General features: G+C 40.6%; 3 protein-coding genes across 3 annotated transcripts; 2 read left to right on the forward strand and 1 right to left on the reverse strand.

Annotated features, from left to right (window-relative positions):
- Nucleotides 1–3,355: 3,355 nt before the first annotated feature.
- On the forward strand, nucleotides 3,356–13,244 carry LOC310878668 (glycerol-3-phosphate acyltransferase 4-like; the record flags this gene model as incomplete). The annotated part of the gene is made up of 12 exons (XM_083793038.1): nucleotides 3,356–3,523; nucleotides 4,109–4,178; nucleotides 4,336–4,627; nucleotides 5,011–5,085; nucleotides 5,323–5,412; nucleotides 9,835–9,928; nucleotides 10,835–10,950; nucleotides 11,090–11,145; nucleotides 11,316–11,401; nucleotides 11,613–11,741; nucleotides 12,080–12,159; nucleotides 13,094–13,244. The coding sequence occupies 12 exons, from the start codon at nucleotides 3,356–3,358 to the stop codon at nucleotides 13,242–13,244; spliced, it is 1,407 nt and encodes a 468-aa protein (XP_083649164.1).
- On the reverse strand, nucleotides 6,205–9,336 carry LOC310879581 (sarcoplasmic/endoplasmic reticulum calcium ATPase 2-like; the record flags this gene model as incomplete). Its single annotated transcript, XM_083794355.1, has 1 exon — nucleotides 6,205–9,336. One exon carries the CDS (start codon nucleotides 9,334–9,336, stop codon nucleotides 6,205–6,207), a length of 3,132 nt encoding a protein of 1,043 aa, XP_083650481.1.
- A 2,987-nt stretch (nucleotides 13,245–16,231) lies between the features above and the next one.
- LOC310878816 (E3 ubiquitin-protein ligase NEURL3-like) lies at nucleotides 16,232–19,190 on the forward strand (the record flags this gene model as incomplete). Its single annotated transcript, XM_083793230.1, has 5 exons — nucleotides 16,232–16,253; nucleotides 17,296–17,805; nucleotides 18,286–18,450; nucleotides 18,867–18,919; nucleotides 19,110–19,190. The coding sequence occupies 5 exons, from the start codon at nucleotides 16,232–16,234 to the stop codon at nucleotides 19,188–19,190; spliced, it is 831 nt and encodes a 276-aa protein (XP_083649356.1).
- Between the last annotated feature and the right edge of the window lie 698 nt (nucleotides 19,191–19,888).

The following is a 19,888-nucleotide window of genomic DNA, read 5'->3' on the forward strand; positions in this document are numbered from 1 at the left end:
ATTTGACAAGAGCAAGGCTATATGTTTATTGAAGTATGTGTAATGTAGCACTGACGCACCTCTTAATTTATAATCAGAGATAATCTTTAGAGTTATATTTATGCAATTTTAAGCACACCTAAATCTGTATGTGGAGCTTCTTGAAGACGGTCCTCCATAGGTATTTAAGTTGGTCATTTTGTTTATTGCAATAGGCGTGTTTACTTATGATTTACTGATTCATATTATATTCCGCATGAACACTGAGACAATATATAGTATATTTGAGTGTATTCATCAGATAGTAATCTCCACCACATTGCACTACCTTATTTGTAGGAGCAACAGAAAACATTTTACAACAACAACTCTTCCATAAGGCTTGCCATTTCTCCATCATTATAATAAGGTAGCAATCATGTGGTTTGCAACATACTGTAGCAACGTGATGGCTGCCTTCCAAGAATATACAGTATTTAGGGAAAGAAAATATCTTACCCAATGCGGACACATGCTGGATAATGGTCAGCTTATTTATTCTGCAGATTTGCCAGACTGACACAAATGTGACCAGATTTGACTGAGAGCCTGCCATCGCGCAAATACTTTTTTTCCTCTTCTCCAAAATGAGTTAATAGCACAGGCAGACTTCTCATACTAGAGCATGTCTGAAAGAAGTGTCAGAGCTTAAATCGGCATGTAAATATATAATAAAGGCTTAAACATGCTAGATGTATTGTTAGAGACCACAGAAGTGAACCTTTTATTTCAAGCCTGTTTTCTCAACTCGCTGTTTTCTGCAAGACATTACTCTATAAGCCATATCTCCAAAACTGGTGGGTCAAACTGAACAACCAATATGAAGCTATGATTCACTGCTTTCAAAAAAATCCAATGGCAGTCCCTCAGTCAAATTCGGTCACAAATATTAAAATCCTTATTTCACCATTATAATCTTTTTTTTTTGTTGAGAGAAAGCAATAATTTTATTCCACACCTTTTTAATAGCTCTGTGGGTGTATTTTCATTTTATTTAATTGGTTTTCATAAAAAAGTTATCAATATCCTTTAAAATTATGTGACTGTGAGAGAGGTCTCTTAGGACAGGTATCATAAGAAATATTTTGAGAGAGAACTTAATTAAATATATTTGTATTGTATTTTTGTCTAAAGATAAGAATTTTCATATTTTCACTTTAGTTTGAATAAACATAACTCAAAATGAATTCAGAGACAGTCACACCTCCATAACCCTACAATGTGAAATCACCATTTGCCTTCAGGCTTTACATTCTCTTATGAGACATTACAAGGCAATACTTACCTTTTGAAAACTTTGATACAAAAGAACACAGAAAAACAATCTTAGTATAGTAAGTGTATGTTTTAGAGACCTGACAAAATGGAGGTTAATTTGACAGATCTGGGGGTAGCTATATACTTATATTATATTCTGCTAAAGTGAAATGTTATATGGTACTTTGCTATTGTACTTGTCTTAACTGTGTGGAACTATGCATGCAACAAACAAAGCAATTTGTAGCAGAATAAATAATAAAGGTGGAAAGGAAACACTGTGAAAAATGTGTGTGTGTGTGTGTGTGTGTGTGTGTGTGTGTGTGTGTGTGTGTGTGTGTGTGTGTGTGTGTGTGTGTGTGTGTGTGTGTGTGTGTGTGTGTGTGTGCGTGCGTGCGTGCCAAGTGTCAACCTCCTTAGGTTTCTCTCTCAGGGAAGCTGTCTGCTGTGACATGTTTTCCAGAGGATTAACCTCACAGCTAATTCCAATGGTAACTTCTGTACTACTTAATGTAAGCAGGCTGTCTGTGCAATGGCTAATCTAAAGTAAACGGCATGGTTCCTGGTGATGGTGCTTCGATCGTATGATGAGGTGAGTAGCTACACGGTTAAAAGAGTAAACTAACTTGACCAATGTATTACCTAGCTCTGATTGGCAATCATGTGTAGGCTAATGTAAAGGCATTTCTTTTGTGATTGGCCACAATATTGAATGCAATGTGCTAGCACATTCAACAAATGTGGATATACATTACATTATTAACATGATGAACGTACTGTACGTTGGTGCATTCCCTCTCAGACCTCAACATTGTAAGGTTGGTTCAACTATAAGAACCGTTCTCGGCACAGGGAACATATAGTGCTGGATCATAATGACGTGACAATAAGATATGAGACATAGAAACGTGACATGATAATGCAACAGGGCTGACCTTGCTGGCTCTGAGATGTCTCTCGTAGCCTATCCATAAAGTAGGCTACAGTACAGGCAGCACACAATACATATCAAGTACACTGTATCTCAAGTTCATAGACTTAGATGTACATGGGCAACTCATGATTATAACAGTACACTACATTTAATTTCAGTGACTGTTTCTATCTGTTAGAGTATAGGCTAACGTTAACACAGCATATGAGTGCAAGTTCACCATTATAGCTGCAATTGACATTAGGCCTACATGCAGTTCATGTGGTAAAATCTGCATTTCTGTCTGACTATACCTATGTAACTAGTAGTCAGCTGACTACCTAAACTAGCTACTACTAGCCTAAGTAATTATTAGAGATAGAGTTAGAGATTTTTTATAGTATACAGTGTTATTACTAATGAGAATATTGTTAGATAGGTAAGTAATTATTAATTTAATTATTATATTGTTACAGTATTGTTATATAGCCTACGTAATTAAATAATTAAAGATAAGTAATTATATTACAGTAGTACTAGTGTTAGTTAGATTATTATATAGTATTGTTAGATACGTTACAGTAGTAGTCCTATTGGTGTCATCATGTACTAGTACTACTATATGTCATTGAATGACAGTGACACACATGTGGGCAAGTGCTCATGGCTCGTCTCTCCTAATGCCTTGAGGAAATTACTACTGTTAGGCCAATATTCATTGTGGGAAATATTGGTCATGTTCATTGTTTTGTTGTATAGAGATAACATTTTTAATGTGTGTATACAAGGAAAAAAGAGCATGTCATTTTAACAGCTCTTCTTTTACCAGTAGTGTGTAAACTCATTTTGATCAGTGGCTGTCACAAATGTCCAAATCAACCAGAATTACTGGTTATCAGATGAAGCCTCTGTTTTCTTTGTTGTGGCTGTGCCTTTTTCACGCTTTGCTTTGTCCCCTGCAGACACACACAGACCTGAGTTAAACTTGATTCTCCAGTGAAGTAAATGTTTCAAGAGGACACAGACCTGAGTAAATGTTTCATGCAGCACAGACAGAACCCCTTAAGGGCGGAGGAAGGAGGAGCTGCTCTGAAGTGCTGGAATTGGACTTGGCTTGTTTAAGATACCCAGTCCTCTCCACTCTTCTGTGGTTCAACTGCTGTCAGTATGCCTTGGTTTATGTTTCCTGTTGACAACCAACTATGCATATATCTTGGCATCTCCATCACCGTGTGGTTCACTGTTCTGCTGGTATTCATCATCGTACCAGCCATTCTTGGAGTGTCTTTTGGTTTCCGCAGTCTCTACATGAAGACACTTCTCAAGGTCTTTGAGGTGAGCTCTTTATCATTTATGCTATAGGCTATTATGCAACGCATCGCATCACTAGGACGGTACAAAAACACAACTGAAATTGGCGGTAATAAATCAGGATATTTTAGATCCAAGGTACTCTCTGATCCAGTAAATCTGTGTATGTCTGTACTCTGTAAGGCAAGGTAGTGTGTTCCATTCTTCTATAAATTCCAGGAATTATAGAGGAAACACTCTCCGAACCATTCCCCTTTACAGAGATGATGCTATACAGTGTACACTGTACAGCACGTTGGTATAAAATAATATCCTTGGTGTTGTTAATGTACAGTATTCATTTGTAACCGTTTACAAATGGACTGTTACTTACTGAACCAAATGGTACAAATTTGTACACTCTCTTTACTCTGTATCCTCTTTGTACGTTAGAGCTTAGTAATTAACTGCAGGGGCATTCAGTTAATATCACTAGACTCTACAGCTGTTTGTAGGACCATATGCAACCTTATTTCAATTATCAGTTAGCACAGCTCCCATGCTGAAACACGGATACAAAGGCATATACTTATAATTTATACTTGATTCATTTCTTCATTTTTTATTTAGTGGGCAACAGTACGAATGGAGAGGGGCGCAAAGGAGCAGAATCGACAGCTCTATAAACCTTATAGTTATGGTAAATTACCACTTGATGTAATCAAATGAAGTCTCTCTATCCAGTGTGTGTGTGTGTGTGTGTGTGTGTGTGTGTGTGTGTGTGTGTGTGCGTGTACAGTATATCTGTTTATGTGATTTAATCTACTACAGTATACTTCCCCCTTATCCTCTACAAGGTATCAAAGAACTGCCATCATCTTTGGAACAAGAGATCCAGGAGCTGCGGGGCCCCGGCAGCACCGTGGGCTCAGAGCCAGAGTTCGAGGTGGCGGACAGCCTCTACTTCTGCACGAGAGGCGTGGAGAGCATCGTGGACGACGAGGTTACAAAGCGCTTTTCTGCCCAGGAATTGGAAAGCTGGAACCTGCTGACACGCAGCAACTACAACTTTCGCCACATCAGCTTGAGGCTCAGTGTCCTTTGGGGCCTCGGCGTCCTTATCCGCTACGGCTTCCTGCTGCCTCTGAGGTCAGAGCACTGCTGAGCACAGGGACTCAGACTGTCAGCAGAATGGAGGAGGGGGAGACAATATCATCACAGGGCGCGTGTAGTGCACACTGCACAGTAAATACACAATAAACCAATTAAGGCTGTCGTACACTTTTCAGAGTTATACTGTAACAACTCGACCCTATTCAACATCCAGATGTAAAGAAAATACAGTGTATCAGGGACACACACACACACACAGAATAGGGACGGCAGGGTTCATCCGGTTAAACCCAGTTTTAGATTCTGCGGCAATCGCTGCCTGAATTTCCAGACAGTTTGGTATTACTTTGTGGAATAGAGATGCACTTTTGAACTGTGCTTGGACAATTTCAAGCTGAGACACATTATATCTTCTGCAGAGTAACACTTGCTGTCACTGGGATTGGTCTGCTTCTAATCCTGACTACAGTGGTGGGATTTCTACCAAGTGGAGAGTAAGTTTCCCTCAAAATAACAGTCAGTTAGGATTACAATTATGATTTAACCCGATTTGACACATACTGTACAGTACATTTAGCTTCTCAGGGTAGAAATTAGATCAAATGCCAAAGCACACTCATTTTATTTTTGCTGATGTGATAAGGTTGCTGTTGAATGGCTTTAGAATATTTAGCTGTGTGACCATTATAACAGCACAAATAGCTAATCGATGATGCCTTCTATATCAACAGGTTGAGGACACACCTAAGTGAGAAGGTTCATCTCATGTGTTACCGCATCTTTGTTAGAGCACTCTCTGCCATCATTACCTATCACAACAGGTACGATACAGTTGGAGCACAAATGCATTATCACCCATCACAAAAAAGAGGCTAGTGTTGTAAAACCGTGGTGTCGGATTACACACACTCTCTCGCTAGTAGATCTCATTATGCTGAACAGAGGCACTGTACGTCCCTGGACGTACAGTGAGTCTGTTTTCTGAGTGAGTCTGAGTCTATGTTTGTGTCAGTGATATACTGTAGTTGCTGTCACAAATAAACTCACCAGTGCAGTATCTGGCATGAAGAAGTTGATTGAGTGCAACATGCAACCAAACCATAAGCATTATATGACTCTTTTGTGCAATCTCACCCTGTTGTGCTATGATTTGAGTGGTCGCCCACATGCAGCTTTATCTGGCAAATGTTGCAATAACCGTAGTGTTTTGCTTATTTTTTTTTCTTTTCGGTTAGGGTCAGGCTCATCAGACATCTTAACACACTGTTGATCGGGTCCAGCCCAATATGCAAGATTTGCCACAGACACAAAGATACTACATTATGGACACAAATAAAATCGCAACCACACCTTCGGCTTTAAAAAAAAAAGTTGCAAAACAGTGTTACCTCTGTTCAATGCACTGCTAAACTACCACTAAAAAGCCTCAAGTCACAAAAAGATATATTGTTAATTATATTTTTATATTTCATGTGTTAAACTTGTGCACACTTGGCAGGCACACTAATACACGCACACGATAGCTACAGTATGTACAAGTACAGTAGGAAGGCAGCCTGAGTAGAAAAGGGGGGGGGGGGGGGGGGGGAGTAAAAAATATGTACTTAAGTCAGTCAGGAAGACCAGAACATGTCGACCATGTTAGTGTCTATGCTGTAGAGCCAGAGAAACAGGGAGACGGAAATGGCCACAAAGGGCCAGGAGACTCCTTCCGTGCATGCAGACAAGGACCAGCTTTTGTTTCTGGCACTCTTCTCCGGCTCTTTTACACGCTCCAGGAAGTTCCTGGCGGCAAACTTCAGCATCTCATCCAGAAGAATGACAGGCAGCGAGATCTTCAGCACCACCAGCCACTGGGTCAGGTTCAGAGGTGTGATCTGGAAGACGACAGACAGAGGCTCCACGTAGAGGATGAGGAAGTGAAGGGACATGGAGAGACAGATGGCTCCTAGCAGCCACACGTTCTTCCACGGAGGCATTCGCAGCAGCGACTGGTTCTCTGACACACTGTTGAGTGCATTACACATCTCAATAGTAACCAAGACAGACAGGGCTATGGTCATTGGATATGGAGACTGAAACACAGCACAATCCAGACCCTCAAAGTCTGGATTCTCTGGGCCACACTGCAGGAAATGGCTCAGTTGGTAAAAGGTGACTCTGGGACCATCCTTAGCAGCAACAAACCACCAGGCAGCCGCACCAACAGTAGCAGCACCCACATAGCATCCAATTACCAGATATCTGAAAAAGAGCCATCCAGAGATGAGAGGCTCGCGGGCGTTGCGTGGTGGCTTATTCATGATGTCCAGATCAGGGGGGTTGAAGCCCAGGGCTGTGGCGGGTAGACCATCAGTCACCAGGTTTACCCACAGCAGCTGAACTGGGATCAATGCCTCAGGGAAACCCAGTGCTGCAGTCAGAAAGATACAGACAACCTCTCCTATATTTGAGGAGATGAGGTATCGGATGAACTGTTTCATGTTGTTGTAGATGGCTCGTCCTTCCTCCACGGCAGCTACAATGGTGGCAAAATTATCATCTGCCAGCACCATTTCAGAGGCAGACTTGGCAACAGCAGTGCCTGAACCCATAGCAATGCCTATCTCCGCTTTCTTCAACGCAGGAGCATCGTTAACTCCGTCACCAGTCATAGCAGTTATCTCGCCATAGGACTGTAGGATCTCCACAATCTTTGACTTATGAGAGGGCTCAACACGGGCAAAGCAGCGGGCTTTAAGCACAGCTTCTCTTTGTGCAGTGGGAGACAGGTCATCAAACTCACGGCCAGTGAAGGCCATGCTTGAGACATCATCGTGTTCTCCAAAGATGCCAGTTCGTCTGCATATCCCCACAGCCGTACCCTTGTTGTCTCCAGTGATCATGATCACTCTGATGCCTGCTAGCTGACACAGTTTGATAGAAGATGCCACTTCTGCCCTAGGAGGATCCAGCATGCCCACGCAGCCAACAAAGGTCAGATCAGTCTCGTATTCAATGAAGCGGGCCGAGTCCTCCAACACCATTTCTTCTTTTCTCATGGGTTTGTCCCGTGTGGCCAGGGCCAGGCAGCGTAGGGTGTCCGTGCCTGTTCCATACTCCCTGATCATTGACATCACCTTTCCCCTAATGCCAGGGGTCATTGGTACCTTGTTCCCACCCACACGGATGTGAGTGCACCTGTCAATAACTCCCTCTGGGGCACCCTTGACAAACATCTTGCCAATGGAGTAGCGATCGTTGTTTAGTGTACAGTACACAGACATGGATTTCCTCTCTCTGGAAAATTCCAGAGTAAAATCCTTTTTCATCTGCTGCTTGATTACAGAATTACAGGCATTGGCCCTCTCAATCCTGGACAGGTATTTAACATCAGTATCGAAGACGTTCATTTTCTCCACCAGACAGGTGAGTGCCGTCTCTGTGGCCTCACCAACTTTCTCATACACACCTTTGGTCTCATTGTAGTCCAGTGAGGAGTCATTGCAGAGAGCACAGATAGAGGCCAGCTCCACTAAGGCATCGTATTGAGAACACTTCACTGGGTAACCTTCATGGAACACTTGTCCATCAGGGGCATATGTAGAGCCAGTTACAGTGAATCCCTTTAGAGTGCAGCTATCACCAGTAACCTGGTGGATTATGAACATCCTAGAGACAGACATCTGATTGGTGGTCAGTGTGCCAGTCTTGTCAGAGCAGATGACAGAGGTGCAGCCTAGGGTCTCCACAGAGGGCAAGCTGCGGACGACGGCATTCTTCTTTGCCATGCGGCGTGTTCCCAAAGCAAGGCAGGTGGTGATGACAGCAGGCAGACCCTCTGGGATGGCAGCCACAGCCAGAGCCACAGCAATCTTGAAGTAGTAGATGGCCCCACGTGTCCAGGAGCCACCATGGACAGGATCGTTGAAATGGCCGATGTTGATGATCCATACGGCAATGCAGATCAGTGAAATAACTGTAGAAAGCTGCTTACCAAACTCATCCAGTTTCTTCTGCAGGGGTGTGCGCTCTTGTTCTGTAGATGCAATCTCTTCACGGATCTTTCCTATCTCTGTGTTGACCCCTGTGGCCACCACAACGCCTACAGCTTTGCCTGCCGCAATGTTGGTGCCAGAGAAGAGCATGTTCTTCTTGTCCTGGTTGACGGCTCGAGGGTCTGGTATGGGGTCTGTGTGTTTGATCACAGACACTGACTCTCCTGTAAGAATTGATTGGTCAACTCTCAGTGTAGTAGACTTGATAGATGTAAGCCGGATGTCTGCTGGCACTTTATCACCAACAGCTACCTCAACGATGTCCCCAGGCACAATGTCCCTTGCTTTGATCTTCTGGACACTCTTTCTGCCCTCGCGGTACACCTTCGCAACCTCTGGCTCATACTCCTTGAGTGCTTCAATAGCGTCTTCTGCATTTCTCTCCTGCCAAACCCCCACAACGGCATTCGCTATGAGAATCAGCAGGATGACAAAAGGTTCTACGAATGCTGTGATGGTCTTCTCTCCTTCTTCAAACCAGGCCAGTACAAAGGATATACAAGCAGCAAGAAGAAGGATCCTCACAAGTAAATCTTCAAACTGTTCAATCATCAGTTCCCAAAGAGATTTTCCCTCCTCAGCTGGTAATTCGTTAGGTCCGTATTTCTCTCGTTGTTTTATTACTTGATCAAACCTCAGTCCAGCGGTTTCATTCGTGTTAAAAAAGCCATAAACTTCTGCTACCGTCTTTGTGTGTGCGTTGAACATGGTGAATGGCCACATGACACCACGCTCACTCTTTTGGTTATTTTTTATGAGACAAAGATACAATGTCGGTGATGTTGTGGTTTGAAGGCTAATAGCTACCAAGCTATTTTGGTTACGGACGTCAGATATTCCCCTGACATTCACCAGTGTTGATATGGCTTGTGCTTCACCGCAAACCTGAGACAAATAACCGATATCACCACACGTACAAAAATCGTACCATTCTGCAGAATACCGTATGCTCAGTAATGCAGTGTCACAATGAATCTTAGTTTAGACAACATGTGTTTTAAGTTACAGGCTGCGGCCCATCCCTCCATATTAGGGCAAGACTGATGTCACCAATATATGACATGAAATCCTAACATGGTACCCTTCATTCTTTTATAATGTGGCACAAAAGGGGTCAGCCATGGTTCTACATGGCTATGGACCAACCTCCACCTACTGTAATGTGTACAGTATGTGTCTTTAATGAGCCTGTTGTTCTGTTCCCAGGGAAAACAAACCAAAGAATGGAGGCATCTGTGTGGCCAATCATACTACTCCCATTGATATTATCATATTGGCCAATGACTCCTGCTACGCTATGGTATGTACAGTATAGGGTCTTTATGTGCATATGCATGCGTAGGTGTACAGCATGTGTAACATTGGGTGTGTTTGTATTTCTGTCCAATCATCTGGTGTGATTTATGTGGCTATGGGGGTTAGTAGGCTAAGTGATGGGCTGTTTCACTTTGATTGGAAAGATTAATAATATGAGCAGCTCAGTTTGGAATCCTCCTCCACCGTAGCTAGGGTATCATTCTACCCTCCCTTTACCCTTTATAGCAGTCTTTTGGAGGGGCAATTAATGCAGACATCATGTGGCCGATATAAATACAGTGGGTGTCCTTCACTTCACACGAGTGTATAGGCATGTAAGGATATATCGTATATCGCTTTTGGAGAGAAATTATAGTCACTTTCAGTAGTAGAGCACTGTAGAGGGGAGCTGTGTGTGTCTGTGACTGTGCCCAGGTGATGATGGTCGTTTATGCTCATCAAGGAAGGCAATTATGTTTCTGCACTGTCAAAAGTAACTTTTGCAATCAGGGGGGAAGATAAATTATATAAAATTAAAAAAACTGTAATATATCTTTCAAATATACTGTATATATTTTTTTATATCGTGAAAAATCGTATCGTGAACCTCATATCGTGATACGAATCCTATCGTGAGTTGAGTGAATCGTTACATGCCTACACGAGTGTGATTGTTTTTTAATCTTTGGGTCTTCCTTCTGGTTCACTATTTAGGTACATAGTTATGTTATTTAGATATTATGTAGGGTATTTGAATATATTCCAGGTTTGTTGTTATTGTTAGACTCACACTGTATTGTATTGTATGTTCTGATAAGAGCAACCTAAGCTCCATACCTAGATTGGAATTATAAATTGAGACATGTTGTTTCTTCAACCTGTTATCGAGGTGAATTTTGCTTTCCAACAGGTTGGACAAATTCATGGAGGGCTGATGGGCATTCTACAGAGAGCCATGGTCAAATCCTCTCCCCACATCTGGTTTGAAAGATCCGAAGTCAAAGATAGACACCTTGTGGTGAAAAGGTAACATGGCGTCTTTGTCATTTCCGCTGCCTTCTTTTACATATACTCACTTTATTTAGACTTTTATGCCAGATCGTCAAATGTGAAAGCATACAGTAGCCATTCTTTATTTAATATTGGACTTTCTTTCTCATTTTAGACTTGGTGATCATGTAGCTGACAAAGCCAAAAAGCCTATCCTCATTTTCCCTGAGGGTTAGTAATGACACGCATTGTACCTTCCATGTCATGTGATTCATAATAGGGTTGAAAGCTTAGAGTATGGTTGAAATCCATATAATCAGCCAATAGAGATGCATGTTTGTTTGAACACTCTGGTTGTTTGTTTGTTGTTAATTGGGTAACACTTTCTGTATTGTCAATAGGTACTTGCGTCAATAATACATCCGTAATGATGTTTAAAAAAGGGAGCTTTGAAATTGGCTGCACTGTCTACCCAGTGGCAATAAAGGTAGGACGTGGAATTATCATTTTGGCCCGTGATGAACCCGAACTGCTAGAATAACCACACACTGTTGTTGCTTGCAAACTTTCAAAGTTTTAATGCCCTACCGTTTCAACCTTTGTCAGGCATACATGATGGTGTGCAAACGTTTCCTATTTATGGTTCTGTGGAACCTATACCCTCTGTTCTTTGGTTTGAGGTTGTTTCCATCTTGCAGTATGACCCACGGTTTGGGGATGCATTCTGGAACAGCAGTAAGTTTGGCATGGTGAACTACCTGTTGAGGATGATGAGTAGCTGGGCCATTGTCTGCAGTGTCTGGTACCTACCACCTATGAACAGAAAGGTGAACCCCCCCCCCCTCCCTCCCTTCAGATACACAGAATTTGTGTGTGGGTAAAGTTAAGCATAGACTGTTGTTGACAATGAGACTGCTCACAGATAGGATAGAGCTTTGTGTCTTAAACCTTTTTGACGGGCAGTAACCCCTCCTATGCACAGCTTTGTCCGTATGTCTGTTTGAGCACGGAATGTGTTTGTAGCACGGAATGTGATGATTTGATTGGCTGAGCACGGAATGTGATGTATGATGATGGATGTATGTGATGTATGTTAGTATGATGATAAGAGCGCCCCGGCCTCAATTCACACAAGTGGGATTTCTTTATTTTTGTTCCCTTACAGGAAGGAGAGGATGCAGTGCAGTTTGCCAACAGAGTGAAGGCAGCCATTGCTGAACAGGGAGGATTAGTTGACCTCCTTTGGTGAGTCGATCTCTGTCATACATACTGTACAGTAAATGTAAAATGTAAAAAAGGAGTATATTTCCCACATTAACAATTAATATATAGATCTGCTGGGTTAGGGTTAAGGATTAGATATGTGTTAGGCAGCACTAGGAGATGTGTTTTAATCTACATTACTGCCGGTTCGAGTCCCAATCCCCCGACGATCTTTGCTGTGTGTCTTCCCCCCCATCTCTCTCCCTGTTTCTTGTCAACCTATATATCTATCAATAAAGGCAAATAGCCCCAAAATATATCTTAAAAAACCCAGATTAACTATACTGTCAACAAGTAACTGCCACTGCAAACCAAATGGTACAGGGAGTTGGCTGAAAACAGTATGGCTGCACATCACACAGCCATTCTGTGAACCATCACTGTTGTCCACTATTTAATCAAGATCCTCTTAGCAACAAGTAAGAAAGCGATCACACAACACTGGTACCCACCAACAAAAGAACATTGGATGGACATTACTGAGGAATTGTATGTCATGGGAAAACTAACATTCATACTTAGACTACAAGAGGATAAGTTCTATAAAAAGTGGGAGGAATTCAATGAATGTAACCTGTAATATATGAAAAATGCAGCCTTTTTTGTTTTGTTTTCTCGTCTCTTGCTTTTGTTTGTTCTTTTTGTACTGTTGTCTTTTTTTCTTTGTCCCTTGATTTTTCTTTCCTGTTGTCATTGTCTTTTTTCTCAATAAAAAGTGAAAAGATATAACATTCGCAGTAACCAATAAACATATTTGGTGGACAAGTTCTTTACATCCTTGATATGATGAACTGGTGAACAAGGATCGCTTTCTCTCTCTCATAACAACTCTAACTCATGACACATTGCATCTGCTGTCTTGTTGTTCTCCATGTCATGATGATAGCCATGTTCTTTTTCACCCATGTGATTTCAGGGATGGAGGGTTGAAACGGGCTAAGGTGAAAGAAACATTCAAGGAAGATCAGCAGAAGCTGTATAGCAAAGTTCTAGTAGGTGAACAGGAGGACCAAACTGAAGACAAGCTTGGAGAAGATGAGGATGTGAAAGCAGCTCAGATTCAATGAAGGGAAAGAGAACTATGGACAAATACAAAATATGGTGACTACTCAACATATTCTTGTTCTGTCATTTTTGGTCATTCAAATAGATATTACTGACTTCAGGAATTATTAATTAATTAACATGTTTTTACTAAGCACTATGAATGAAATAATGTAATGTTTTACAGGGTCTGACCAAAATGTTGTTTAGGCCATGCAGCACCATGCACACACATACAATGAATGTCATCCGTTTTGATACATCAAATTAATATTACTTCTAATTATACATATTCATTCATACAAACATTGTTTGTGGTTATTGTAAACATGGGCGATTGGTTACAATCACTGGAGGGTCATTGATGCTGTGACTCTGTGAGAAACAGAAAACATGAAACTAAAATGTTTTTATTGTTTATGCACATTTCTGTTTGTTCACAGACTCAAGTCTGCAAGTGAAGTGAAAGTTGTACGCATTTTGTGTGAATAAATATAGATTACTTTATACTGTACACAATACTTCATCGTTGCCCAAGTGCATCAACGCACTTGATGCAATCCTGCCAAGGGTTGGATGTGAGGGCACATAATGTTGGTTAATAATCTGTTTATCCCATACCCATAACCTTATTTGTAACACTTTAAGTTAATATTAACTTAACATGGAACTCCCCTGGTGAATGATGGGGGTTTTCCCAAAGATGTGGAGGTGTGTTGCTGGCATACACAGCAAGCCTGTGAACTGTCAAAGCTTGTGTTTTCTGCTCTTTGTTTTGGTTTCTGCAAACCTGGATAAACTCCAGTGTCTTGGGCATAAATCAAAATTGAATTTGTCATTCCTGTGCACTGATTTTGAGGCCTCTCCCTTACCCCTTCCATGACTGAAATATTACATTTAGTAGCCTACAAAAACGTATCAACAGTAAAGGGAATCAAAGTGTTAGATGTACGGACTGATGGGCAGAGACAATCATTGCCATGCTTGCTGGTCTGACTAAACAACATTTTCATTTTAGGTAATAATATGTATAATTATTAATTATTATTATTATTATGTCATTACTTCTTCACAGGAGCAAAACATTTCTGTGTCCAAATTTTGTGTTAAGTGTTATCAACTGAAATTGTTGGTAGCACATTTTTATTTTTTCTTCTTTTACTGGACTTGAGAACTGATAAACAAAACTGCTGAATCCCACCTGTTTAATGTGTGTTTTTGTGATTAAAATTAATAATTAACAGTCAACATTATTGTTACTGTTTTTCTTGGCCCAATAATTCTTGTAATATAGTTGGACAATAACACATTAATGAATCCAGTTCAAGGAATGTAGAAGTAAAATAGGGATGCGCACGCAGATTAGACACACCAACGGGCCGACATGAACAAACAACGGTCGAACATGCGCTGCTCCCGTGCTTGCGGTTAGGGTTAGGTTAGGGTTTTGAGTTAGGTTGTCGGACACGCACATCACATCACAGTAAAAAAAAAAAAAAAACATTGAACCATAATGGTTCCTTTGTTATTAGAAATGATTGCATTAGGATTATCTCAGTGTTGATAACTTAAAGCTGTAAGTGATATTCTTTGGTTAAAATGTAATTATTATAGTTAAAAGGTTAAAGCTTGATCTATTCTGATCATCATTGCTACAGAGTGTTTGTTCAGTAGGGTCTCCACGTCTCTCTAGTTCGCCCTACCCAGATATTATGTCTGTGTCCGTTTTATGCCCATATGGACTTCTTTGTCAGGCATGTCCAAATATGGAGTCTATGCAGACGTCAGAATGATGTCAGAACAGGCCAGCTCCATATATGGACACTGGGCAGGGGCCCTGTCCAGAGCCTTTTGTGGAGGTTCTGGACAACCGTGGGTCAGACCGACTCGACACCGGGCACTGCACTCCCTGTGGGGAATTTGAAGTCGGTGGGCCTGGGCGAACGGTTCTCGAGTGGATTTCAGATGTACGTACACACAAAGAATAGAGATTGGTGCATTTCTAGTTAGATAAATCTTCAAGTGAGCATCCTATCAGGAGAGAGAACCCCAAGATCATGTATCAGCTTGTGTTCACGTTCCAATTCTGTCTGCTTGTGTATTTGTTTCATCACTTCTAATTTCACTAGTTTATCCCATGTATGTATCTTGAATCAATATCTCCTGACTGGATGTATCCTTACCTAAAATATCTATTACTGAAGGCTATAACTATGTTTGCTATAAAGCTAACACTCATTTTAACAAAGTAATATCACTACAGCACCTTTAAGCATTATGCTTCATATGTTCAGACTGACAATATGGTATGATATTTATGGTAACTTAAGTAGTTAGGTGAATTACAGCTTGTGAAACGATGCAGAATCTATTCCTGTGTACAAATCGGCTGTTGCCTATAATTTCAGTTTCTGTATGTGTTTGTTATGCGAGTTACATATTAACATATAACAGCACAGATTAACTTTGCTGATGCAGCGTGCTTTTTATGACTTAAAAGAAGGTGAGAAATGTGACACATTAAAGCAAATTGTGAGAGTAAAAATATCTCAGTTTAAAAAAATTGTGACAAACATATCCACCTCTTAATTATTTTGTATTTAGTGATCATTTTGAATTAATTCCAAAAGGGTCAGACAATAATTTATCCTATAGTCAAGTAGTCATTAATCACCCCCCCCCCCCCCCCCCCATGTAAAATAGCACTAATTTAAGACATTTGTACAGTTTTGACCTAAAACCTTGATCTATCTTCTTAGAATCAATGACAAATGCACGTATAACGGTGCTTTAGGAAGTATAGTAGATACTATTTATTTGGCCATTTCTATATTTGCTTGATTTAAATCAAAACTAGGCTACACAAGGAGATGATAATTTCAGACTGCAAGGGGTTGGGCTAAACTGCATGTGGTTGCACATCATTGTTGCTATCATTATCTGCACAATACAGTAGCATCAGCTTACATTCCTTGAGCATAACCTAACTGAAGAAAAGACAAAGCAAAGTATGGGGACGGCAATCGGAAAAGGTACACATTTTTCACATTTAGCTGAAGAGTTAACAAAGTAGGTTTGAAAATTACTTGAAGTTTTTTTGCTGTTTGTATTTGTTTATTTATTTTATTTGTTTAATGTTGTGATCATGTTGTACTCGGGGCATCCTTGCAAAAGAGAGCATGCTCTCAATGGTGTTCCCTGATTAAATAAAGGTCAATAATATAGCCTTAAACTAAATAGAGGCATTATTAAGTGGTGAGGATTTGCTAGAAGTGTTATGATCGAGGGTGTAGTTTGTAGTAGATTCAATAAATATTATTATTAATAATAATCTAAATATTAATTGTGCATTTACTGGAAATCTTGAAATGTATTTGAAGCGGATACTGTAATTAGTGCAAACTTGCAATATAGCCCGTAACTTTCCCGCCAACTTTCCTATCAGACTCATTGTCTTCTAAGCCATATAACTCAAGGACGGACAGAGGATGTCAAGATGAAACTGAAACCACCTTGAACAATGAATCAGAATCAACTTACAAGACACGATTAACGATTGTAAAAGAGGAGGTGAAATTATTTCTACTACATTTCTTCTCTAAGGAGCCCCCGAGAGTGGCCATTGAGAGTGAAAAGAAAATTATTTGAATTATTAACTTGAGAGCTCAAGTTATGAGAGAATAGAGAAGCAATAAACACCAAATAGAAATATCACGAAGGCAGAGGCGAATACAACAGCCTACATGCTGTAAGGCCCATAATTAAAATTAAATAAATAACAATGAATAGATGGCACTAAAGAAGACAGAAATGTCAGAATAGTTTTAACTACACAGAATCATAAAAGTACTGTAAAAGAAATTGATTTAAATATTATTATACGGTAAATTGATTATCATTTTGGTTGCAGCTAGACATCCTATGTGATGTGAGTATATGACTTTATTTTTGATTCTTACTTTGTATACACTATAGGTACAGTAATGTATACTGCACATTAAATTTACCAATAAAAATGTATTGATTTATGCTGAAAAATTTAACCAATATTAGCTTCTCCCTTTTTTCCACAAGAGTCCAATGCAAGCTTCAACTGTGGACATCAGCACTGCCTGGGTCCAATGAGCTTCCACAGAGAAGCCCTTGGAGATCAGTTGGCTCTGAGAATTAATAACCGATATGTGGAGAGAAATCGTGAGACTTTCCGAAATGGCTTGGCCTTTAGTACCCGTCCGGTCATCCTTGAGGAGAGGGTCCATTTGCGTGTGGAGCGCTGTGACCAGCACTGGAATGGAGCCCTGCGGTTGGGCTTTACTTCAATACCCCCCCCATCGTTCCCTAACCTTCCCTATGTCCTAGGCATTCCTACATTTATCGGGACTCAAGGCTACTGGGCTTGTGCACTGCCAAGTAGCCACACAAGGCCAGGGGCAGAGCTGTGTTTCTGGGTGACTTCTCAAGGGGTGATGATGTACAAAGGTCCAGATGGTCTAAAATATCGGCTTCTACAGGGGGTGGATGTGAAGAAGCCTCTGTGGGCCATGATAGATGTCTATGGACAGACACGAGCAGTACTGCTTTTAAGTAAGTAAATAATATCAAGATAACTTTTTCTGTTAAGCGCAAGCACCCCTGCTCTGGGGTGAACATCAAATAGCAGCTCTACAATGCATTTGTAGAGCTATTTGTTGACTTTTGTGTGCAGAGGTGCGTGCGTGTGTAGCTGCCGTGCGGCGTGCGCGCTACCTTCACGTCCTACAACTACATCACAACGACCCTGTACCGTATCTGTACCTAATACTGTACTGTACTCAAAACTATACGTTTATTGTTATGCAGTTGTTATGGTGCTCAGTGTGAAGGCCTCGTATTCATACATACACACAAAGTTAGTCATTAGAGTGGTATTGGAGTGGTGCGCACCGCTCAAAAAGGAGACGGCCAAGTCTAGACCACTGGGGAGACCCCGGTCAATGAATAGGGTTTAAGTGGTGTATCAAATAAAAAGATTGTGACAGAAATATGACTATATCACTTATTAACTGTTTGTTCTGTGTTCCACAGGGACAGAAAAGAAAGGGCTTTTGAAGAAAAAGAAGCAAAGATCTTGTCCAGTTCCCCCACCACCACCTGCATCTGATGGAGACAGTTGCATGTGTGTGGACAGAGGTGATGTCTGCTGTAGCCCTCAAGACTTCAAGGACCCTTCAACTCACATTCCTTTCACTGGTTAGTATACATTGTATGTACTATTGTATGTTGTATACAACATGACCTGAGTAATACCAATGAATGTGTGTACCAGTGACAATGGTATACACAGTAAAATCCTCAGTGTTAATTAACTGTAACTCTGATGGACCTGTGGGCTGTTTCATTTATACACTCTCAGAGTTAAATTAACATTGTGGATTTCAGAGTTTATTTATTGTTACATATTGCGTATACAGGACAGAGGTACATAAGAGTAAAATTATTTTGCTCTGGTTTCCGCAATCAAAATAGCACAATAGTAATAATTATATTATAATAGTAATAACAATAATAAACAACAGGGGAAAAAGGGAATAATAAGATAATTAAATATTATCAGTATATCAGACTGATTATCAGAGTATCAAGACAATGTCATTGTCTTGATAAAGGGCCAACGGACACATTGTGTCCGTTGGCCCTTTATCACCTGATGTGCTTGAAGGTGTGCAAGGTTATACTACTAGGTCATAAACATCTACAGTATCTGTGCTAGTGTCATTCAGATTTGACAGTGTACTGATTTCACTTCCTCCAGGAACACAATCCAATGAGGAGTGTGTGGTATGTCGCTCTGCAACTGCGTGTGAGACTCTTCCATGCGGCCATCGGTGTCTCTGTTCTAATTGCGTCAGCCACGTCACAGCCCAGTTTGGAAACTGCCCACTTTGCCGCTGTCCGATTACATACGCAAGCTGACGTTTAAGATGCAGTGAAGAGCACAGTGCCAGATAGCAGCTACTGTAGTATGATCCAAAGTTCATAAATGTAAATGTAAATTAGAGTACTTAACTATCATTATTATATTGTGCTTGTTTATAATGGCCATTGACTGAAGTATTGTACCATATGACATTTTACCACACTATAACATTTTAGTCTCACCTAGTATCTTTGTAAGAATAATAAAAATCTAAATAATTGCATGTTTCTGGTCAAATCTGCTGTGCAAATGTGTAAATATGAATAGAGATTATTTCCAGTATCCTCATGGATGTTAATAAAATGATTGCTGTTGATCCCATTTCTTGTGAATTTAGTGGGCAAAATTAAAATGTGATTCTGGGAATAGACAGACAGTCTTGCCTTTTACTGTAATGGGTACATTTTTGTTGCTGTGACCCCATATTCACTTACTCGACCTAATTTAGAGCTTCAGATAAAATCTACAGTATAGAGAACATGATGTACAGACGTTTTGGGTGGAGGTTCCATATCTTACAAGTGCATGAAGACCCGACTGCATTCATTCAGTGCAGTTGCTGTTACTACTTGCAGTGGATAATCGAGGAAAAAAGGAAGACTAAAAGGTAGAAATTATAAGATCAGTCCTGCACAGTCCACCATTGTTTCTGGAGGTGATGTCATTTATTCAGATGACATCACTGGTGACACTTGATGGACATCCACCATG

This window comes from Protomyctophum parallelum (assembly GCF_964188405.1).
Source record: "Protomyctophum parallelum genome assembly, chromosome: 21".
Lineage (NCBI taxonomy): Eukaryota > Metazoa > Chordata > Actinopteri > Myctophiformes > Myctophidae > Protomyctophum > Protomyctophum parallelum.